This window comes from Nerophis ophidion, linkage group LG18, assembly GCF_033978795.1.
Source record: "Nerophis ophidion isolate RoL-2023_Sa linkage group LG18, RoL_Noph_v1.0, whole genome shotgun sequence".
NCBI lineage: Eukaryota > Metazoa > Chordata > Actinopteri > Syngnathiformes > Syngnathidae > Nerophis > Nerophis ophidion.
This window is the reverse complement of record NC_084628.1, coordinates 23,469,636-23,494,587: the sequence shown is the minus strand read 5'-3', so window position 1 is coordinate 23,494,587 and position 24,952 is coordinate 23,469,636. Positions and strand designations below refer to the sequence as shown.

General features: G+C 39.7%; 1 protein-coding gene across 2 annotated transcripts in view; it reads left to right on the top strand.

Annotated features, from left to right (window-relative positions):
• The window catches only part of timm50 (translocase of inner mitochondrial membrane 50 homolog (S. cerevisiae)), an 85,024-nt gene extending 60,372 nt beyond the window's left edge, over positions 1 to 24,652 (top strand). For both annotated transcript variants that reach the window (XM_061877736.1, XM_061877737.1), the window contains exons 7-11: positions 3,087 to 3,191; positions 3,781 to 3,879; positions 23,099 to 23,255; positions 23,320 to 23,426; positions 23,499 to 24,652. In XM_061877736.1, the coding sequence (XP_061733720.1) occupies positions 3,087 to 3,191; positions 3,781 to 3,879; positions 23,099 to 23,255; positions 23,320 to 23,426; positions 23,499 to 23,597 (567 nt within the window). In that variant the 3' untranslated portion in view covers positions 23,598 to 24,652. The remainder of the gene's footprint in view (positions 1 to 3,086; positions 3,192 to 3,780; positions 3,880 to 23,098; positions 23,256 to 23,319; positions 23,427 to 23,498) is intronic.
• The last annotated feature ends 300 nt before the right edge of the window (positions 24,653 to 24,952 follow it).

The window sequence follows — 24,952 nt, the reverse complement described above, 5'->3', positions numbered from 1 at the left end:
TACATATACACACAGGGTTTATTGCCAGGGTTAATGTGGTCAACATATATAAAATAAAAATTAAATAAGATAAGGCTCAGAATGGTTTCTTATCAAAACCTTTCTACATATAAAGTGCTGTTTTTGATTGATTGATTGAGACTTTTATTAGTAGATTGCACAATTGACCACCAAATGCTAACACCCCAATAAGTTTTTCAACTTGTTTAAGTCGGGGTCCACGTTCATAAACACCACTCACCGTTTATTGTGGACATGTTCCATAAATATTGATGTTAAAGATTTCTTTTTTTGTGAAAAAATTTTAAAAATTAAGTTCATGAATCCACATGGATCTCTATAACAATCCCCAAAGAGGCCACTTTAAGTTGATGATTACTTCTATGTTTGGAAATCTTTATTTATAATTGAATCACTTGTTTATTTTTCAACAAGTTTTTATATCTGTCTTTCCAAATAGTTCAAGAAAGACCACTACAAATGAGCAATATTTTGCACTGTTATACAATTTAATAAATCAGAAACTGATGACATGGTGCTGTATTTTACTTCTTTATCTGTTTTTTTTCCAACCAAAAATGCTTTGCTCTGATTAGGGGGTACTTGAATGAAAAAAATGTTCACAGGTAGTACATCACTGAAAAAAGGTTGAGAACCACTTTGTTATGAGAGTAGTGTATGTGTGTGTGTGTGTGGCCCCTTAATATGTGACAGCATGTGAGGTGAGTGTGTGGGCGAGTGAGGTGAGGGAGCGGTAGAGTGCGGGAGTGGTTGGTGTTTTGTTGGATTGGCTGTGTGCGAGACCTCGATAAAGCCACGATTTGCAACTAATTGCCGGACTCTTCATTTACCCTGGAGTCCGGAGCTGTGGAGACCCACTGCCGGGTAGAGTGAAGGGTTTTTCCCCCGGGAATACATCAGCCCTGGAGGAGTGTTCTCCCCTACGCTCGAGGAGCGGAGTAGAGACATTTTTGGAGCCGGAAGCAGGAAAGGTGCAACACATGTTTGATGTGTTGTCAGAAGCAGCTGCTAACCTCCGTCCTCCATCGCGCAGCCAAAGTGTTCCCATACGGGAGATCTTAATGAGGCAGGAGGGTCTTCCAGCTCTGGCTTATACATATTGTCCTAGCATGTGTACTCGTTCGGTACACCTCCGAACCGAAACCCCCGTACCGAAACGGTTCAATACAAATACACGCACCGTTGCACCCCTAGTGTATATATATATATATATATATATATATATATATATATATATATATATATATATGTCATCTGCATTTATTTTCAATTTCCTTTTAAATGTCTATTGTTGGTGTTGTGTTTTATCAAATAAATGTCCATTGTCCAGTGCGACTTATAACTGCGTGAGCAAATAGTCAAACAGTTTAAAGGCCTACTGAAATTAGATGTTCTTATTCAAACGGGGATAGCAGGTCCATTCTATGTGTCATAATTGATAATTTCGCGATAATGTCATATTTTTGCTGAAAGGATTTAGTAGAGAACATCGACGATAAAGTTCGCAACTTTTGGTCGCTAGTAAAAAAGCCTTGCCTGTACCGGAAGTAGAAGCCGATGTGCGCGTGATGTCACCGGTGTGAGGGCTCCTCACATCCTCACATTGCTTACAATCATGGACACCAGCATCGCGAGCGATTCTGACCGAGAAAGCGACAATTTCACCATTAATTGCAGCGAGGATGAAAGATTTGTGGATGAAGATAGTGAAAGCAAAGGACTAGAAGAAAAAAAAAAGGAAAAAAAGGACGAGGGCAGTGGCAGCGATTCAGATGATATTAGACACATTTACTAGGATAATTCTGGAAAATCCCTTATCTGATTATTGTTACTAGTGTTTTAGTAAGATTATAAAGTCATACCTGAAAGTCGGAGGGGTGTGGTGACCGCCAGTGTCTCTGAGTGAAGCCATGGAAGAGCCAAGAAAGTCGCAGCTGCCTCTTTGACAGCTGCAAGAAGAACGACACAAGCTCAGCTCATGTTTACTGTAAGAGCCAACTTATTACCACAATTTTCTCACCGAAACCTGCCGGTTGACGTGTGTGTGTGTGTGTGTGTGTGTGTGTGTGTGTGTGCGTGTGTGTGTGTGCGTGTGCGTGTGTGTGTGTATATATATGCATATATGCCACTGGATTGTAATGCGTAATCGCTCATGAATGGTGTTCGCAATAACAGTTTTGTATATTACTTTCACTAGTAACGAGTAATCTAATGAATTACTTTTAGGTCCGTTACAACGCCGTTAGCGAGAGCTTGATGTAACGTGGCACGCTACTTTTGATGTGGTTCTGTCAACAACAAGACAGCGTCATAAGCGCAGCAAATTCAAAGCAGGAAATATCTTTTTACTTGTGAAAGCAACAAGCAGTACTGCACTAAAATTAACTTGATATCAATTTGGAAGAGGCAACATCACACTGACGTAGCAGACAACAACATATACACACATACTCAATGGAAATATTGAACAACAAATAAATGAAGTGACACACTTGCCATCCAAACAATACCCCGTTTGTTGAAAAGAAGATATGACATCCATGGACACACATCCATTTTCTGTATTAAGCAGGTAATGTAGTGAAAAGATTCAAAAGTGCTGGCTTCGAAGCCGACAAATTGCACTGCTAACTGCTAGAATGAAAAAACACTGCTCCATTGAAACTCTCGATGACATCACGTCACCTTTTAAAAGCACAGAGTCTGCCCACTGTGCTCTTATTAATGTTAAAGTACCAATGATTGTCACACACACTCGGTGTGGCGAAATTATTCTCTGCATTTGACCCATCAGCCTTGATCATCCCCTGGGAGGTGAGGGATTAAACATCTCTCAAATGTATGAGCCAGATTTTTAAAGCTTTTTTTTTTTAAGTAACTTATAAATTACTTTCTCTAGTAATTACATACATTTATTAAAGAGTAATGCCATTAGTAATTCAATTGCTTTTTGGGTAAAGTAAAAAGTAACTATAATTATTACTTTTTGAAATAAATTTTCAGAAGACAGCTCATGAAGGACTTGTCTTGTGAACTGAACCACTCTGATTTCCCTCTGCTTACAGCTGGCCACTGGGTGGCGCTTCAAGAAACGTCCAGGCATTGACTACATGTTCCAACAGCTCGCCCCACTCTACGAGATCATCATCTTCACCGCCGAGACGGGCATGGTGAGAGACACACACACACACTTGTGTTGTCTATCCCCAAACATTGTGCTGCTGTCATGCAGATATGAGGCGATAAGAAAGTTTATCTGAGCACTTTTACGATCAGAAGCGGAAATTTGAGTCCATTGCTTAACCGATAGTAGCTCATAAATGTCGAGGGATGGAGCCTACAGTAAGAATGGGACTCATGATGACAGTATGGCTAATCATTGTTGTATGTTAGACGTGTGTGTGTTAATTACTTTGTTAATGTCTGCTGTTCACATGCAGAAAGTCTGCAGAGGCGGGTGTAATGCTTTGACATGCTAAAAGAGTCGTTAGCTCCATCTCTGTTTGTCCTGTTTGTGTGTGTCAAGTGTGTGCCTTTTGTCCCACAACGCGCACACAAACACAAAACCACAAGCTTTGTGACACATCCCTGCAGGCTCCTCTCATTTACATCTGACCACTGACTATTCATGACTTTGTTTCCTTTAAAAGCCTCAAAGATATGCAGACGGACAAGTTGAATGTGTTTCTGGGACAATCTTAGTCTTGACAATTGAACTCGACGGTTTGTTTGAAGTCTGTATGCGTTTACTTCACCCAGACGGCGTATCCTTTGATCGACAGCATCGACCCTCAAGGTTTCGTCCTGTACCGCCTCTTCAGAGACGCCACGCGCTACATGGAGGGTCATCATGTGAAGGTGTGTGTTCTTGCCAGTTGACGAACAGAAACAAATCTGTGTCATAATCAAGGTGATTGGGGAGTAAATGGGTCCAAGATGTGCGTGCAGTGAATACACAAGAGCAGTTAGTAGAGAAACACCTGTAAGATGGAGGAGAGTTGTTACATTACCACCCATGTCTGCTCGTCATCGCCGCCTTCTGCCACCATCATTGATTCCACCTCCTCGCCACAAAAGACATCCCTAATCCCCCCTAAATCCCCCTCAGGCCTCATTAGCCTTTTGCCTGGTTCCTCTTCTTCCTCTTATCTCACCTCCCTTTCACCCTCGATTGAGTCCTAGCGCTTCCTTGTTCCCGCTACCCCTTCCCCGACCCCCGTCTCAAGCTGCCCCGTCTCCCCAAACCACCCACCTCCTCCAACTGTCGTGTGTGCTGCATTGAGGGAGTTTGGTAACCTACTTCTCGCATCTCATCTCCATAACACGCCAAGATGATGCCGAGTGCTCCATATGCCAACACACACGGAGAGAGTTGTTGCTGTAAATATGCAGAGAGAAAGTTCATATCATATGTCGGCCATATTACTTGTTTTTTTTTCTGTCGTTCTCATTCATGGTCAAGAGGTGAGGGATGCTCTGGTCGACTGGTAGTGGCTTGATTAAGGAGGTCCCCTGAGTGGTGGACTCAAGTACGGGTAATTTAGGACACTCTCCGAGATAACGAGCGGCACATAAGTCGTTCTTGTAGCATCCTGCTATTGTTGGTTGGCCCGCATCCCAGCGTCTGGATCAGACGTCTTATTGTTTGATGGCCATGGCGACAAGGAGCACAACAGTTGGATTAACAGCGATGTGCTTTTGTGCTCCTCTTTCCGCTCAAACCCAGCGCATCTCTGAAGTAGGCCTGGGCGATGTATCGATTTTATCGATAAATGCAAGTTTTTTGTTGCACCTGGGGTTGTCCCAATACCAATAATTTGGTACCGGTAACAAAATGTACATCAATACTTTTTGATACTTTTCAATACTTTTCCAAATAAGGGAAGTACAAAAAAGTGTCGATTTTGGCTTTATTTTAACAGAAAATCTTACAATAGAATAAACATTTTCCTATTGCACTCGAATAATAATTTTAGAAGGTTAACATGTAAATTAAAATGCATTAAACTCGTTTTTTTTGTTGTTGTTGTTGTTGTTGTTCTTCTTCTTCTTCTCAAAGAACGATTTACAATTTTCCATACTACTTATACTGTAGTCTGCCATAATCGAGGATTAGATTTGAATATAATAATAAAGCTTTATTAACATTATATTAAATTATTCATGATTTATGGTTGCCAATCCTGGTCTATGCTTTAAGAAAAATACAATTACTAGTAAGTACTAAAAACTAAACTATGGATAAATGTACACAGATAAGCCTTGTAGCAGGTAAAACACGCATTGTTAAAGATAAAACACAATTTAAATTTGTTACCAAATTCAGTCATTTTACTAGCAATAGTTTACATTAGATGAGGGTCCTTACTCCACTAATATTTGGCATCAAGTCAAGCATTTGTGTGCGCGTCTACATATCTACATGTTTATGCATCTACATGTGCACAGCAGGGGAGTTGGTTAAATTATGAGTGTACAGTATGTGTGTTAGTGAGAACGTCAACGTGTTGGCTGAGTGACGTCAGTGAGTGACTGGGCGAGTACAGAGAGAGAGGAGCGCGCGCACTGCGCAGTAAAGTGATGAATGGGTACGGTTGTGTTCTGCAAAACTAATAATAAAGCAACTAGATAGTCACAAATCGGCGGCCTCGATTTCTGTCCGGAAAGCGGATCTTGGCAGAACCATTGCTGGGGAAAATTGAACTGAAGGGAATGTCAGCTCTGTGCTCCTCTATGCCAGTCTGCACCTGAGCCGAACAGCAGGACAGGTGCAACAACTCCATTATTACTCGTCACTCTTTAAACTCCTTGTGCAGATCTGAATGCTTATTTTATAAATGTTTATCTAAGTTAGAAGCAAAGATGGTAACACTAATTGCCATGTTTGGCGAGGCGTGTTTCAAAACAACACTTGAAGTGCGGCGCTTCCTTGTTTAAAGCGTCACTTTTTTTGTTAGTTATGAAGCCCAAATAGCTCCATGTTGGGCTTCACGCACGCTCTTTATTAACCAGTAGAATTGCTGTTTTTTGTCATTCCTCCCCACCAAGATGTTATTGCTTGTATGCACTTTGTGTGTTCGTTTTGACACAGTCAACTTCCGCAGCTAACAACTATAGCTCAGCTGAAACCCTCACTGTCACACATTGCTTGGTAAAAGACACCGCCTTTCAAAGGCACACACATGCTCTCATAAACTTATCTGCATATGATATATATAAAGTGTTTTTTTAAGTAGCGCATTAAGTACTCTCCCTCGTAAATAATTACATTTATTTAAGAGTAATATCATTTTGTTACTAAATTACTTTTTTGGTTAAGTAACGTGTATTTTTAATTACTTATTTAAAAAAAAAAAATCAGAACACTGGTAGTAACAGTAATGTGGTGTTGAGTTTAAACTAAATACTTTGCATGTTTTGTTTAAAATATCGATATGTACATAATGTAAATTTTGATTCGGCCTAAAAATACAGGGATATTAGTTATGGTCCATATCGCCCAGCCCTCATCCCTCATAGTTTCTTAATGTCATATTAGGCTCCAGTTTTGCTGTTTTTACATCAGAACTTTTATACAATCAGAAATCCGCTAGCTTGTTGCCAGCGCTGTATGAAATCTGCTGAGGCTTTCTCAATCAACAATGTGGCGATCTGTGCGGGGCACATACAGCTGATAGACAGTTGCCATAGCCAATCAGATCACGACTTGTTGACAGTAGCCCTTTGAGGTTGCTTCATGTTGAACGTGATGTTAAGACCTCCTTGAGAGTGAGTCAAAAGTGAGTATCCAATCACAAGTTGTGAGTTGCAAAAGCAGGAAGTGCTACGCAGATCAACAGAGCCGCACGGAGCCACACTTGCTTAGCAGAGACATCTGATATCTACTCGCTTTTTGAACCCACAATGGCCAATGGAGTAAAACGTTGCAGATATATACAGTATTTGCAAGGGGCATTTTTTGAGAAGGACATTTCAAGAATAGCTAGATCTCCTGAGACGATGTTGGCCGAACCTCGAGCTAGCCAACCTGACCCAGTTGGTGAAATAATTTGTCCGCCACTTCCAATCTATGAGCAGTATCCCTGGCTTACAGTTTCCGATGGGGGCTGCAAACTGTGAATTTGAATATTTTATTTCTTATGTTTTTACAATTAGTTTGATTTTGAGAGTACAATGTCGCGATATGCTTTGATTGCTCATGCAAGTTTCTTGATTTTTTTAGCTAGTTTTGTACACTATTGAGGTGATTCAATACAGAGAAGTGCACTACAGTATATTATTTCTTCAGGCGTGGTCATTTGGTGACTAGGACTGCAACGATTATTTTGATAATTGATTAGTCAACGATTAAACGATTAATCGACTAATCAGATAATAAAGCGTACACATATAATGGCTGTATTTTTTCTATTGACCTGTAAAAGCAGCTTATTTTCGGCATGTGATTATTCACAGAAAAGATGAGTAATCCATTAATTTTTTTTTTTTTTTTTACTGTTACTGTGCTGCTCATTTAGCTGTTACAAAAAACAAAATGATTGACAAAATGTTGTCGATTTAAAAGAAAGGAAAGTGCTACAAAACATAATTACCTTATGCATTACAAAAAACAGTTTCAACAACAGCGATGAAAACAAACAACAAAACACAAAATCTAACTTCCTCAAAAAGAAAACTATTTGCAACGTTTGAAAAGCTGCACACTGATATATTGGCTATTAATTAAGTTGGCAGTTTTAGCACTCTAGAATTCTATCTTTGATTAATTCCTAAAATGTCGGCTATTTAATAGATTGTATGTTCAATCTTATTATTCTTCCATATAGGTGCCTGTCTGTCTTTATGTGCATTAAAGTGCTTGAAATGATGTAGACAAAGTTTAGCTGACTGACTTTGGCTAAAATATTTAAAGTTATTTTTCACACAACTTTGTCTCTCTTTTGTTAGCTAGCTCTTAGCTAGCTAGGTAGAAGCTAACACCTTTACCGAGGCTGTGTCTGCATCCTCCCTCCAAATGTCCGACATCATGTCTCCGCTTTAAATGCTGGTGTATCACAGATATACTACCATAAAAACAAGGTCCGATTTGGAAAATGAGCAAGAATAAGAGGAAATATCCTCAAACTTTACATTTGATCGCTGTTGTTGTTTTTCACTTCCGCCCGTAAAAACACTAGTGATGACGTCACAAATATAATTGTCGGCGACAAATTTTATCGTTGACTAATCGTTGCAGCCATAGTGGTGACATAAATGATAGTATTATGAGAGTTATTAAAGTTGGACATCACTGAATGCCTAAGTGTGAAATGCACGGCCTGCCACTGCAGTACATGCTTAATCTTTTATTACTAAATATACCGTATCTGTTCTTTCCCTTTTAACATAAAAAATCATGTACTGAATGCGATAGCATATCTTTTAAAATTCAATATTATCAAAATCTAAATATTATGTATTACAAATGTATTTTTGGCTAAAATAAAGATAAATATTGTACTTAAATATCTGCTTGACTTATGATTCCAAAACAATTGATCAATCAAACTGTAGACCGTAAAATAAACAGTAGATTTTACGGTTAAATTCGGCCGACTGAGTTTTTTACCGTATAATCAACTTTGGTACTGTTTCTTTATATATATATATATATATATTTATATGTATATATATATATATATTTATATATATATTATATATATATATATATATATATATATATATATATATATACAGTAAGACACTAAAACATAAAACAACTGACAAATAAACATTAAAACAAGATTTTATGGTAAAAAACAAACAAATTGGCAACTCTGTTGCTTGAATTTTACCGCTAAAAACAGTGGTATTGTTTCTCCATTCCTTTGCATTTATTATATTTTTTTATATGCTGTATAAAACTCACTTATTAGTAGCTTATGTAATAATATATATTGTTAATGTATTATATATATATATATATATATACACATGTATATTCATATATTACTCATTGTTAAAAACGTCCCTCTTAGGGCAACCATAACTGCGATGTGGCCCTCAATAAAAACGAGTTGGACGCCCCGGTCTACATCAATTCATGTACTTTTCAAAGCAGCGCCAATATAACAAATGTCTATCACACACAAAACGTGAGGCACTAATGCGTCCACCATAAGATTAAACATACATTCTTTATGTAGCTAAAATGTCAAGAATTAATCAATCATACACTTCAATTAGATTGCTAAAATGCCAGGAGTTAATCACTTATATTTCAGTGTGCAGCTTTTTAAACACATCATCACAACATGCTGCTAATTCCTTTTTGAACAAGTTAGATAGTTTTGGCCTTTTGTAGTGTTTTTTTAATTTATTTTATCTGTCTTTTTTTAAAATGCTAATCATTATACTTTTTTTAGCACTCTGTCTGTCCTTGCTTTTAATTAAACAAAAGTTTAAGTGTTTTTATTTTTTAACAGACATATGAGCTGCATAGTTACTGTATAAATACATATTTCTAAATGAATTAGTCATATTTGTTGTTTATAAATGGTTGATTTATATAAAATAGTAAGGTAAAGTTTTGTACCTGACTAGTTTCGGCTTGTCAGGTACAAAACTTAACCTTACTAGTCTATATAAATCAAGAATTTATAAATACACATCAGTAGGCTAAATGAACCTCTTCAACACATATTTGTTGTTAATAAACACATGCCTAAAAATAACTCGAGCTCCATTTAGAAGTTGATGGCTAAACTAGAGCCTCTGGATTTGTGTTTGATTTATAATCCGATTAGTCGACTAATTGTTAAGATAGTCGATGATTTGTTGGCTGTCAAAATAGTCGTTAGTTGCAGCCCTACTGCCAATCATCTTGGCCATTAAGGCAGGGGTGTCAAACTCATTTTAGATTGGGGGCCACATGGAGAAAAATCTACTCCCAAGTGGGCCGGACTGGTAAAATCCCTGCACGATAACTTAAAAATAAAAGACACCTTCAGATTGTTTTCTGTGTTTAAAAATAGAAAAAGCACATTCTGAAAATGTGCAAATCATAATGTTGTTGTTTTTTTACACTTACATGTTGCGGTTGATAGCATTCTATCTTTATTTGTCGTTATTTATATTTTCTGAATGAATGATGTGACACTGTTCATCAGTCAACTCAATGGTGTTGATTGAAATTTAAAATGAAATAACACAGCGTACAAAGTTTTTTTTGCTTTGTGCCATGTATTAACCAGGGGTCACAGACACGCGGCCCGCACCTTAATATGAAAATTTAATAATAGTGTGACCCGCGAGTTTTATTTGAATGCCGCTTGACGACATCACATTTGCCAACCGTCTCAATTTTTCCGGGAGACTACCGAGTTTCAGAGCAGCCTTTCTCTCGACTGTCTGCTGGTTTTCACCCAAACAACAATAATAAGGGCGTGCTATGATGACAATGCGTTTAGCACCCTCCACAACCGTAACAAATAGCTTACCAGCCCATTCGCATATTGTATGAGGCTTCTGCAGACACACATAAGCGACTGCAAGGCATACTTACTCAACAGCCATACCGGTTACACTGAGGGTTGTCATGTAAACAACTTTAACACTCTTACTATAATGCGCCACACTGTGAACCCACACCAAACAAGAATGACAAACACATTTCGGGAGAACATCCCCACTGTAACACATTATAAGCGCAACATAACAAATACCCAGAATCCCATGCATCACTGACTTTTCCGGGCTCAATTATACACCCCCGCTAGCACCTCCCGGTAAAATGGGGGGGTCGGCAAGTATGCAGCTGAGCCACATCAGAGTGATCCAAGAGCCGCATGCGGCTCTGGAGCCGCGGGTTGCCGACCCCTGATCTACAGAGATACAAAGAATAGCTATTGCAACATCCAGTAGACACATTTAGAAGAGCTGTTTCTTTCATTCATAAATTTCAGGTTAATTTGTATACTTAGCAAAATCATCCCGCGGGCCGGATAAAACCTGCATTAAGGTATCAAAACAAACACTGTCAGAGACTTTAAAGGCCACGTCAGAAGAGATGCAAAGTGAGCTCATACTTAACAAGGTGCCAACTCGCGCCTTCACCTTTTTTTACTGCACGTAAATCTGTTAAATAACGCTTTGTGGCCAGTTCGCTAAATGCACGTTCATGCCCTGCACCATCTACCCTTGTGACTCCAGCTGTGACGTTCGCAGCCATCCCGTTTTGCCCTGACATAAAAGTTAGTGTTGGAAAGTGGACCGGAGTGTCCGTGCTGCAGATGTCTGCCTTCCCTCCTTGGCTGTCGCGGCACTGAGGCGTCTCATTCCCATCAACAATATAATGAATCTGTCGTGAAGTTGGGCGGCGCAAAACAAATGAGTAAAAAACAGTCTTGTTTTACATTAGCATGCGATACCATTTCTAATAGATGACTTTAATACGAAAATATGTATTAGCAATATTGTCATTTTACTGACGGACTCACGTTGCACTGACGTTAGCACAACGCTGTACTGACGCTAGCATGACACTCCCTACTCACTCTCCACATCTGCCAAGAAAGTCCCCAGTCAACAGTCCTTCCAGGACTTTCTATGTAGAACAGCAAAGCAGGTTGGAAGTTGTTGTTGTTGTTGTTTAAAAGGGAAGTGCAGTTTTTGGGGATTTTTGCCAAACATTCGCAATCCTTACGAGAGACAAGCACACTTATGTTTTTCTTTTTATTATAAATTCTAACTTGTAAATAATTGTGGAATGGTAGTTGCTCTATTGTGCTCTAAATACATCCAAACACCTCCATGAATTAAGTATATTTGTAGTGTAACAAGCACATTCATAATAGCATGTAATATTTACGTAATTTTTCTCATTTTAAGTTTTCGGCGGCGTATCAATTTCAAAAACGTTTTTTTCTATATGGGCTTGCATGTAAAACGTGCGATATAAGCAGGCATGTTTACTAGTGTAAAGCTTGCCAGTGTACATTTAAATGTTCTCCGATAAACACAATTTCTTCTATTTTATTAAAGTCATTTACAAAAGGTAAACATGCTCGACTGTAGGCTACTAGGAGCTAGCAGCTAAGCAACAGCTAACACACAATGGCACAAAATATAGATAATAAGTGTGCTTAATTGAACAGTATTTCAGTCTAAAACAGCAAATTTGTCAATATAAACAAGTAACAAATAATTATAGATGCAAAGCAGAGCCGTGTGAAGAAAATGTACAATAACAAACGTGTCCGCATTGTTCAATTTACTGTGTCATGAGCTTGAATGAATTGTTGCCAAAAAACGATTACCACTCCAATTTATGAAACAGCGCAAGTTTATTTCAGACTGTTAATAATAAATAAGTTAATATTTTTCATACATACCATCGTTCTTTTTTGACATTGCACACTTCAAAATAGTATAAGTGTGTGTAACCCTGCTGATATCGTATTGGATTAATATTAGTATCAACCAATTAGTGTTGTCCCGATACCAATATTTTGGTACCGGTGCTAAAATTATTTTGATACTTTTCTAAATAAAGGGCACCTCAAAAAATTACATTATTGGCTTTATTTTAACAAAAAAATCTTCGGGTACATTAAACATATGTTTCTTATTGCAATTTTGTCTTTCAATAAAATGGTGAACATACAAGACAGCCTGTCTTTTAGTAGTAAGTAAAGAAACAAAGGCCCTTAATTTAGCTGCTGACATATGCAGTAACATATTGTGTCAATTATCATTCTATTATTTTGTCAAAATGATTGACAAGTGGTAGAAAATATAATATTTATCTACTTGTTCATTTACTATTATTATCTGCTTACTTTCTCTTTCAACATGTTCTATCTACACTTCTGTTAACATTCAATAATCACTTATTCTTCTGTTGTTTTATACTTTACATAATTTTTCGATGATACCACAAATGTAGGTATCAATCCGATACCAAGTAGGTATAGGATCATACCTTGGTCATATTCAAAGTCCTCACGTGTCCAGGGACATTTTCTGAGTTTATAATCATAATACAAATACAAAAAAAATGAAAGATGTTGTGATGCTAAAAAATATCGACATAATTATAATGGTATCGCTCCATGCGTGACATCATGCGAAAGTGGCGCTGCCTCTGAGCAGCGACACGCAAAAGTAGTCACTCTGTTGTTTGTCCTGTCTTCTTTTTGTTTTATTCTGTTTGTCATGTGCGATCAGTGTTTTGTTATCATCATGAGCTAAGGAGGGCATGGGTTTTGCGACCGAGCGGCTCTAATGAGAGGAGCTCTGGACTTAATGGCGTTGCCCGAGGGACAGTCACAGCTGAGAACTGACAGCGTGTATAGCGGCCAGCAGCCCCACTCGCTGAAATACAGCTGTGACTTTTTGATCCGCTATAGAGGCTCAAAAGTCGGGACCTTGCCATCTGGCATTCCGCTGGAGATGTGCAAAACAGAGTCCGAGACGGTAGGCGGGCGGCGGCACGCACGAGGAAGCCGCGCAAGGTGCTGCGAGGAGCGGTCTCGACACGGAAGCGAGGGCGGAGAAGAGGAGTGCGACTGCGGCTTCGCCGACTTGGATTACGCCGCTTACCCTTTCCCTCCATCATCCTCAGTAACGCACAATCACTGACAAACAAAGTAGATGAGCTTCAAGCTCATGTAAAGTGCATATCCGAATACAAGAGCGCTTGTGTGATTGCACTAACCGAGACGTGGTTAACGGATCACGACTTGAACCAGGACCTGGAAATCACTGTTTTCGGGCAGCCTTTTCGGCTCGACAGAAACGCACAGCTGACAGGTAAAACACTTGGAGGGGGCGTGTGCTTGTATGTGAACCCAGCCTGGTGCAAGACTGTCACGGTGCGTGAAACTATATGTAGCCCCGATATTGAACTTTTGAGTGTCTCACTGTGGCTGTATTATTTACCGCAAGAAATCCCACAGCTGTTCATGTCTACATCCATCCCAGAGCTAATATGGGAGAGGTAACATCCACTATTGTTAAACTTGTGCACCGTCTTCAAAGTATCAGCCCCGAATCCCCCCATTTTCTATTGGGAGATTTTAATTCATGTAGCCTTAAGAAGTCCCTAGGTCACTTTTAGCAGTATGTAACCTGCCCAACTAGGCATGGAAAAATTCTGGACTTGTGCTATTGCACTATAAAAGGCGCTTACCAATCCTACGGACTAGCACCATTAGGCTCATCTGATCACAACAGCATCATTCTGGCCCCTGTGTATAAACCGGCCCTCAAGAGAAGAAAAGTGGAATGCAAGGAGGTGGCTGTGTGGTCCGAAGGCTCTATTCGTGAACTAAACTGTTGCTATGAAAGCACCAATTGGGATGTTTTTAAAGACTCTTGTAAGGACTTGAACGAACTGACTGATGCTGTGACAAGTTACATTAAATTTTGTGAGGAAATGATTATCCCTAGGAAGATAATTAAAGTATACCCATATAATAAGCCATGGGTTAGCAAATCCCTTAAAAATTCCTTAAACTTATCTGGGTGATTTTGAAAAACAAAGAGAAGCTCACAAGCTGGTCAAAAAAGAGATGAAAATGGCCAAGCTACAGTATAAAGATAAGGTAGAGGAAGAACTAAAAAATGGTAGTTCACGCTCTGCTTGGAGGGGTATTAAGTCCATAGTCGGAATGCAAGACTCCAAAAAATGTCTGTCTAACCCCCACAAGCCTGATTCTGTACTAGCAGATGAGTTAAACTGGTTCTATTTGAGATTCGATTCTCATGATTTTAGTAATGAACTGTCTGAATTCAGAGGCGCCCCTGTGAGCAGTCAGATTCAGATTAATGAAATGGATGTCTGGAGAACATTTGAGCAGACAAATGTGGGTAAAAGCCAGGGGCCTGACTGCATTAGTGGTAAACTACTCAAAAAATGTAGTATGTTTTTATCCGGAATTTTCTTTCACATATTCCAATTGTCTTTTATCACAGAACCGTGTCCCCAAATTATGGAAAGAGTCCCTTGTAGTACCTGTTGCAAAAGTCCCATCACCAAGGGGGCTGAATGACTACCGCCCCGTGGCATTGACATCTCTGGTGATGAAAAGCTTCGAGAAAATAGTAATGGTCATGACCCAGGATGCAATTGACCCACTACAGTTTGCTTATCAGCCCAGGAAATGTGTGGATGATGCAATCACAACAGTACTACACCTTGTTGTGGGCATTTAGATGGAAATGAAACACATGCACGCTTATGCTTTGTGGATTTTTAATCTGCATTCTGGCTCGTAGACCGCTGAATATGTCCAATATTGACTTTGGTACTATATGCTGGCTAGTGGACTTTCTCACCTCAAGATCGCAGAGAACTCGTGTTATTAGCACACTGTCTGATGCTCGCTTCTGCTCCATAGGATCACCTCAGGTACGGGTCCTGCCCCCCCTGCTGTTTGTACTGTACACAAATGACTGTCAGAGCACACTTCAGTCAAGGCACATCATTAAGTTTGCCGACGACTCGGTCATAGTCAGCCTCCTGCAGGACAAAGAGTCAGACCACAGTCCTGTTCTGGAGAACTTTATGAAATGGTGCAATGATTCGTACCTGGAGCTTAACGGCGATAAAACAAAGGAGATGTACATTGACTTTCGTCGTGAGTCCCCTGCCAAAGCACCCATTCTCATTAATGGCTCTGATGTTGAGATATTCCGTGGATACAGGTATCTAGGCACAATTTTAGGCAATAAATTGACCTTTGATGCCAACACTGACCGTGTTTGTAAGAAGGCCAATCAGAGGCTGTTTTTCTTGAGGAAACTGAGGGGTTTTCAGGTTGATAGGACACTAATGAGGATGTTCTATTCATCTTGTATCAAGACTATTTTAACATATTCTATCACTTCCTGGTTTGGTAACCTCAGTGTGGCCAATAAAAACAGACAAGGTGGTATAATCAAGGTGCTCCAAAAGACCATAGGCACTACCTTGAAACCCCTGAACCAGATTTATCAGGTCAGACTCATCCAGAAGGCAAAGGCCATTCTGGCCAACTCTCAGCACCGTCTCTTCTTAAAGTTTAGACTCTTGCCCTCAGGATGTAGATACGCCCCTAGTAATAGAAAGGCCAAAAAACAACCGATACATACGATCCTTTGTTCCCTCAGCTGTTGTTTTTATAAATGAGCTCCTTAAACAAGCTTAGCTGCTATGTAGTCACTTAAGTGGGATGCGACGTGTGATTAGTTTTTATTGTATTACAAATGTTTTTTGTTTTTAGCTTTATGATGGTTTGTATGTTGTATGTATTTTATGTATTTGTACCTTGTTTTGACTTTTGTACCTCGTCTTTACTGTTGTACCTCATCTTTACTGTTGTACGTCGTCTTTACTGTTGTACCTCGTTTTTACTGTTGTACTTAGTTTTGACTGATGAACCTTGTTTTTAATGACTACTGCTGCAAACCAAATTGCCCCTCGGGGACAATAAAGATTTTCTAAGTGTAAGTCCTGTACTTGGTATCCTTACACTGGATGTCAGGTGTCGATCCACCAATGGCGTTTGTTTACATGTTGACGCCGGTGAGCTACGATGTGTAGTGAAGCATGTTTAGCTATTCCTCGTCCTGCCGGGATGATACTTGTAAGAAACTCAGTTTATTTGTCGCCATGGAGGCGAAGATTAGTGATTTAGAAGTAGCTAAAACACTGCAGACTTTGGATGGACTTTAGCTGCTAGCTAGCCATGTCTTAGTGCTCCTCTTCCTGAGGGCGTTTCAGTGTTATAGCTTTACCTTTATCTTTAGTTTTTAAGCCAAAATACATTCATTGTCCCTTTTCTGTCAATCAATCAATCAATCAATCAATGTTTACTTATATAGCCCTAAATCACCAGTGTCTCAAAGGGCTGCACAAACCACTACGACATCCTCGGTAGGCCCACATAAGGGCAAGGAAAACTCACACCCAGTGGGACGTCGGTGACAATAATGACCCAGTGGGACGTCGGTCACAATGATGACTATGAGAACCTTGGAGAGGAGGAAAGCAATGGATGTCGAGCGGGTCTAACATGATACTGTGAAAGTTCAATCCATAATGGATCCAACACAGTCGCGAGAGTCCAGTCCAAAGCGGATCCAACACAGCAGCGAGAGTCCCGTTCACAGCGGAGCCAGCAGGAAACCATCCCAAGCGGAGGCGGATCAGCAGCGCAGAGATGTCCCCAGCCAATACACAGGCAAGCAGTACATGGCCAACGGATCGGACCGGACCCCCTCCACAAGGGAGAGTGGGACATAGGAGAAAAAGAAAAGAAACGGCAGATCAACTGGTCTAAAAAGGGAGTCTATTTAAAGGCTAGAGTATACAAATGAGTTTTAAGGTGAGACTTAAATGCTTCTACTGTGGTGGCATCTCGAACTTTTACCGGGAGGGCATTCCAGAGTACTGGAGCCCGAAATGAATAAGCTCTATAGCCCGCAGAATTTTTGGGCTTTGGGAATCACTAATAAGCCGGAGTCCTTTAGTCTACACACTGTGTCTGTTTGTAAGTACTCCGTGACTGTGCGCTGCCGAAAATGCTCCTCTGCTCGTAAACCAGCAATGTCATGACGTGATTTCGACGCGGGCGTATGAAGGTGGGGGCCCGGTACTTTTCAGAGGCGGTATAGTACTGAAAATTATTCATTAGTACCGCGGTACTATACAAATACCGGTACACCGTACAACCCTACAAGCAACACTCAATGCTACAATACCGGCGTCATACTGTATCAGAAGTGACACAGATGTTCTGAAGTCATTGTAAAATACATTTTTTGACAATATTTAGGCTCAAATGTAACACAAACGACCGGCAGTTTTAATATCTTTTTTTTTTTGGCTGACCGTAGCAATGATTTGATTTAATCAGTGTTGTTTTTGTTCTGTGGTTGTGGGCGACGCTGCTGCGTTATCTCGGACCATAAATCAGCTTCATCGCCCTCTTTAGACCTTAAGTAGGAGGTCAACTGTACACAATAGCCAGGTCAGCTTTTTGGTGGAAATCCCCTCCACTGCACTCAAAAGTGTTTCTGCGCGCACGCCTTATTGGCCCTGCTTATGTTGGCCTGGGAACGTGCGAAGGACCGAGGAACGCAACACAAGCCGTTTCCTGTTGTTGTCTCCATTAAACACAACTCCTTTGCTTCACGCTGGGCAGCGGCTCCCTCTTTTTTAATAGTTTACTCCCTCCATCTTTCAGCCTTCTAGTTCTATCGTTTGTTAATTGACTATGACCTCTTTTAGAGATGCTACATGCTAACAACAGCTGTCACTCTTAGAAGTTTAATTGACTTTGGCTCTTGTGGTTATGAAAAAATGTTGCATAACAAACTTTTTTTAATAATAAAGGTATGTGTTTATTTGTTAATAACAATATATGAATAGTGTCAGTGTTTATCTGTAGATAACAATACATGAATGATAAATGTTGGTGTTTATATGTAAATAACAACATATACATATAAATGTTAGTGTTTATCTGAGAATAACAATACATAATTAATACATGTCAATGTTTATCTGTAAATAACAATATAGAAATGATAAATGTCAGTGTTTATCTGTAAATAACAATTTACAGTGTAAACAATACATGTCAAAGTGTTTGTGTGAATAAAAATATATAAACAACACATGATATTGTTTATCTGTAAATAACAATATATAAATAATAAATGTCAGTGTTTATCTGTAAATAATAATGTATTAATCATAAATATCAGTGTTTATCGTAAATAAAAAATATAAATAATAAATGTCTATCTGTAAATAACAATATATGAATAATAAATGTCTGTTTATCTGTAAATAACGATGTATAAATAATAAATGTCAGTGTTTATCTAAAATAATAATATATAAATAAGTGTCAGTGTTTATCTAAAATAATGATATATAAATAGTAAATGTCAGTGTTTATCTGTAAATAACGATATATAAATATTACATGTCAGGGTTTATCTGTGAATAATATATGAATAACAAATTTCAGTGTTTATCTGTAAATAACAATATATAAATCATAAATATCAGTGTTTATCTGAAAATAACACCATATACCTGGTGGTTAGAGTGTCCTCCCTGAGATCAGTAGGTCGTGAGTTAAAACCCCGACCGAGTCCTACCAAAGACTATAAAAATGGGACCCATTACCTACCTGCTTGGCACTCAAAATCAAGGGTTGGAAATTGGGGATTATATCACCAAAATGATTCCCGGGCGCGGCTACCGCTGCTGCTCACTGCTCCCCTCACCTCACAGGGGGTGAACAAGGGGATGGGTCAAATGCAGAGGTTAATTTCACCACACCTAGAGTGTGTGTGACTATCAGTGGTACTTTAACTTTATATAAATAATACATATCAGTGTTTATCTGTAAATAATATATAAATAATACATGTCGGTGGTTATGTTTAAATAACAATATATAAATAATAAATGTATGTTTATCTGTAAATAACAATATATAAATAATAAATGTCAGTGTTTTTCGTAAATAATGTATAAATAATACATGTCAGTGTTTGTATGTAAATAACAATATATAAATAAAACGTATGTTTATCTGTAAATAACAATATATAAATAAAACAGGTCAGTGGTTATCTGTAAAAACAATATATAACTAATATGTAAGTGGTTATCTGTAATTAACGACATATAAATAATAAATGTCATGGTTTATCTGTGAATAACAATATATAAATAATAAATGTCCGTGATTATCTGTAAATAACAATATATAAATAATAAATGTCAGTGTTTATCTGTAAATATTATATGAATAATAAATGTCAGGGTTTATCTGTAAATAACAATATATAAATGTCAGTGTTGATCTGTAAATAACAATATATGAATAATAGATGTCAGTGTTTATCTTTAAATAACAATGTATGAATATTAGATGTCAGTATTTATCTGTGAATAGTAATATATAAATAATACATGTCAGTGTTTATGTGTAAATAATATATAAATAATAAATGTTAGTATTTATCTGTGAATAACAAATGATACATGTCAGTGTTTATCTATAAATAACAATATATGAATAATAAATTTCAGTGTTTACCTGTAAATAACAATATATGAATAATAAATGTCAGTGTTTATCTGTGAATGGCAGGATATAAATAATACATGTCAGTGTTTAGCTGTAAATAACAATATATAATTAATTCATGTCAGTGTTTATCTCAAGCTCACAACACAAACCCATCGGCTTTAGCATTAGCTTGTTAGCATTAGCATTCTGTTCCCTTGAGTTGAAGCTAATAACGCCACAAATGGAGTGTCACTGACTATTTTTACAACATGTAATAGAGTCAATATTTAATATTTGATGTTACTTACCTTCGTTACACTCATGTACTGTCTCCTTTTTCCCACATTTATCCAACAAAGTTAGAGTAGTAAGCAGCTGAGGTCACCGTTTTGAGTTCGGCTTCATACTCCTCGGTGAATACGTTTAAAAGAGTGTCTTATATACAACAATAAACTGCATGTACTTTAGATATTACAGCTGAGTAAAAACATTGCAGGATAGTTTCACTGATCAACGTTCTAAGATGCCCCACAAAATTTCCTGCAAGTCGAGAGTTTCTTTCGTTCTTTTTTTTCTCTGTTGTAAGCTAGCGTCAGCATGCTAAAAATTAGAATGTGACCGTATGTGTGTCAAATTAGCTAAAAAAAAAGTTAGCGTGTTAATGCTAGCATGCTTAACAATAACGTGTGTCAAGCACCAAGTTTTGTCACCCTGAGGCAGCTGCTATATTGGCTAAAACACTAGAATGCGTATTTTAGTAATGAGGCTGAGCCAATCAGTGGACAGGATACTGAACAGCTGGCTCAAATTAATTTGGTCTAGTCTCGTGGCCAATACCACTATACTATTGATATTTTTACCTTATTCACTCATTTTTATGCTGGGAAACGCTTCATTTAAGACAAAATAAATGGGTTGTACTTGTATAGCGCTTTTCTACCTTCAAGGTACTCAAAGCGCTTTGACATTACTTCCACATTTACCCATTCACACACACACATTCACACACTGATGGAGGGAGCTGCCATGCAAGGCGCCAACCAGCACCCATCAGGAGCAAGGGTGAAGTGTCTTGCTCAGGACACAACGGACGTGACGAGGTTGGTACTAGGTGGGATTTGAACCAGGGACCCTCGGGTTGCGCACGGCCACTCTCCCACTGCGCCACGCCGTCCCTAAGGTGGTATATTCTTTGTTAGCTAAATAGTAATCATGTGTGCAGATAGTTAGCAGATGTATGTACCCCTGACCCCCATGCTTTTAGCTTGTCACGGTTTAATTTTTGTCTTTCCAAATGAGCACTTTTTTGTGTGTGTTGGCTGTGGGCGGGACTAAAGTGCCCACTTGGGTTAACACACGCACACACACCCATTCTTGTATTTTTTTGCTTTCTTGAGACCTCCGAAAAAAATGCCTACGTCTTCAGGACCACCCTTTATAGATATATAAATTTTTGTATTTACAACATTGATAATATATACATACTATGCAACTATAAAAGAAGCTTGTTGTGATAAATGAGTTGGAATTTCACAAGAAAAAGCTCACAGTTTCACTACAACCAAAACTGAACAGTTGTACAATATTATGATAAAAGTTGGAATTTTACTCAATAACAGTTGCAATTTTACAAGAAAAGTTTAGAATTTTGGCAATTTTATGAAAAAAGTCGTAAAAATAACTTGAAAAAGTCATAATTGTATAGGAAAACATTTTTAAAAAATTGGCAACATAATGATAATCAGAATTTTACATGGCAAAATGATGACAAAAGTTATCTATTTACTCAAAAAATGTCACTATTTTACAAGAACAAAAAAAATTGCCAATATTGTGATTAAAGTCTGAATTTTATATTACAAATGGCACCATTTTGTATTAAAATGTAATCATTTTACATAAGTCGTAATTTTTTCGAGAAAATATTGCAATGTTACAGAAAAAGAAAGAATATGAGTAATTGTTCCCAATTTTATAAGAAAAAAATCGACACATTGTGAGAAAAAGACTGCTTTTAGTTAATTAGTTTATTTATTTGTTTGTAATTGTTTTTTAGTCTTCAACACTTACTTGAAGTTATTACAGTATGTACTGAAGTAATCGCACGGGACACTGGGATCCTTGTTTCAGAGCTGGGCTCTGGCATGGATGACCCCGACTGCTGGCGGAGGGTTGTGCAAGGTCTCTCTGCTACGGCCGCACATTTATGATGAAGAAATCAACCAAAAAAATCTTGACTTTGGAACAATGTTCACGGACTCTAGTATTTGGCTCTCTATTAGATGCAATGTTATTGGGGATTTGCTTTAACATTTAAGTGGGGAAACTTCCTATAAGGGGACGGCGTGGCACAGGTTGGGAGAGTGGCTGTGCCAGCAACCTGAGGGTTCCTGGTTCAATCCCCACCTTCTACCATCCTAGTCACGTCCGTTGTGTCCTTGAGCAAGACACTTCACCCTTGCTCCTGATGGGTCCTGGTTAGCGCCTTGCATGGCAACGCCCGCCATCAGTGTGAATGTGTGTGAATGGGTGAATGTGGAAATAGTGTCAAAGCGCTTTGAGTTCCTTAAAAAGGTACAACAGCGCTGTACAAATATAACCCATTTACCGTAAGAGGACAGCTGTAGTGCTGTATTCCGAGTATCATGTCATATTTAATTTGAACTTTTTTTTTTTAATGGTCCTCAGTAGTCTCGTACAAATTTGTGTGAATTATGCTAAACTATTTAAATTTGGTCCCCATGAACCATATTAACTCTTTTTCCCCAGCGTCCCCAGTAAGAATAATCAGCACATTACTTCATCAATCCAGAGATTTAAAGACGTGTATGAGCTAACTGGGCAGTGGCCATTTTACCTCTTTTTTTTTTTATGCCTCCGCAACCTGTAGAAAGGGTGGTCCCCGCAAGTCATGATCAAAAACTTGGTCCCCATTCCAAATGATAACCAGTGTGTGTTTGTGTGTGTGTGTGCGTGTGCGTGTGCGTGTGGGTGTGCGTGCGTGCGTGTGTGTGTGTCAGGACGTATCGTGTCTTAACCGTGACAGCAGCAAGGTGATCGTGGTGGACTGCAAGCGGGAAGCGTTCAGCCTGCAGCCTTTTAACGGCATGGCCTTGAAGAAATGGGATGGCAGCTCTGACGACCGAACGCTCTACGACCTCGCCAACTTCCTTAAGGGTGAGGACACGCCCCCTTTTGACTCCTCCCTTCCCGCCATGCTTAACTCCCGTCCTTTCACCAGCCATCGCTCTGAGCGGCGTGGACGACGTGCGCTCGGTGTTGGAGAACTACGCCATGGAGGACGACCCCATCGACGCCTTCAAGCGCAGGCAGGCTCAGCTGGCGCAGGTGGGCGGAGTCTGGCGGGCGCTCATGCGTGTGTGGGTTTGTTTATTGATGGTGTTTGTGTGTGTGTGTTAGGAGGAGGAGCAGCGTCTGTCGGAGTTGTCCCGGCCGAAGAAGCAAGTTGTGTCTCTGGGCTCCATCGCCTCGCGCTTCTGGCGCTCCAAACAGCAGTGAGCCCCGCCCCCTCACTGACTCACGCCAGTCGCTGCCACTGTGGGGAGGGGCCGGGGCACAGCGGGGGAGGAGCCTCGCTCACAAATCATGTTTGGGGTTTTTTTGTGGGTGGGGCCTCGGCACTCAAACGACAGGAGCGGCCTCCAATGAAATGGAAACACTTACTGCTTCTCGAACGCACGGGAGGACCGGAGCAGCTGATTGGGCGAGGGAGGGAAGGGGCGGGATGGAGGGAGGGGTATACAGATCAGGGTAAAGGTGTTCTTGTCAGCCGCTGGAGTGCTGGACATCACCACCTCGGCATCAAAATCTGACTTGAGATCTGCTGGCCAAGCCCCGCCCCCCCACGCCAAAACGTGTGACGTCTGCGAGCGCGCTGGTGGACTGAAGGCGGACTCATCTTTGTACCAATAAAGACAAACACCACCATTTGTCGTGATGACAAAACAAAGACGGCCCCATTTTTTATTTCTACTTTGTATTATTTATTGCTAAAAGTATTTTTGTGTTTCGGGACGTCTTCCTCTGGGCTTCACGGTGGAAGAGGGGTTAGTGCGTCTGCCTCACAATACCAAGGTCCTGAGTAGTCCTGGGGACAATCCCGGGCTCGGGATCTTTCTGTGTGGAGTTTGAATGTCCTCCTCGTGAATGCATGGGTTCCCTCCGGGTACTCCGGCTTCTTCCCACTTCCAAAGACATGCACCTGGGGATAGGTTGATTGGCAACTCTAAATTGTTCCTAGTGTGTGAATGTGAGTGTTGTCTATCTGTGTTGGCCCTGGCGACTTGTCCAGGGTGTATCCCGCCTTCCGCCCGATTGTAGCTGAGATAGGCAACAGCGACCCCAAAGGGAATAAGCGGTAGGAAATGGATGGATGGATGGACGTCTTCCTTTCCACAGGACCAGAACTCTCACAGCCACTTCCTGTATGAGAAGGTCACATGACACGTCCAATCCCCGCCTCCTTTGTCCCGCCGCAGGTTTTGGACCCAACCGAGCTCGCTTTTCCACGGTCATGTGTTGTAAGATTTCTGCAATAAAAGTGACCAATCAGAGGCCTCCTCGTGTCTTTGTGCCGGTTCCTCCCACACAGGAAGCGTGACATAATGGAGGTTCGTCGGAAAGCCGCCAGACTTTCCTGCTTTAGGTCTTTAACGAGCCTGTAAAGTTTAGCATGAAAGCTTGTTAAGTCAAGATTGTTGTTAAATAAATAGGATGCAAAGTGGAAACTTGTTTGAATCCGAAATGCGGACATTTTAAGTTTACATTCCAAGCATTCTTTCGCATATTAAGCCTCAAGAGACTCTTGGAACAGAAATGTCCAAAGTTCGCCACGTAGTACACTTCTTAACAGC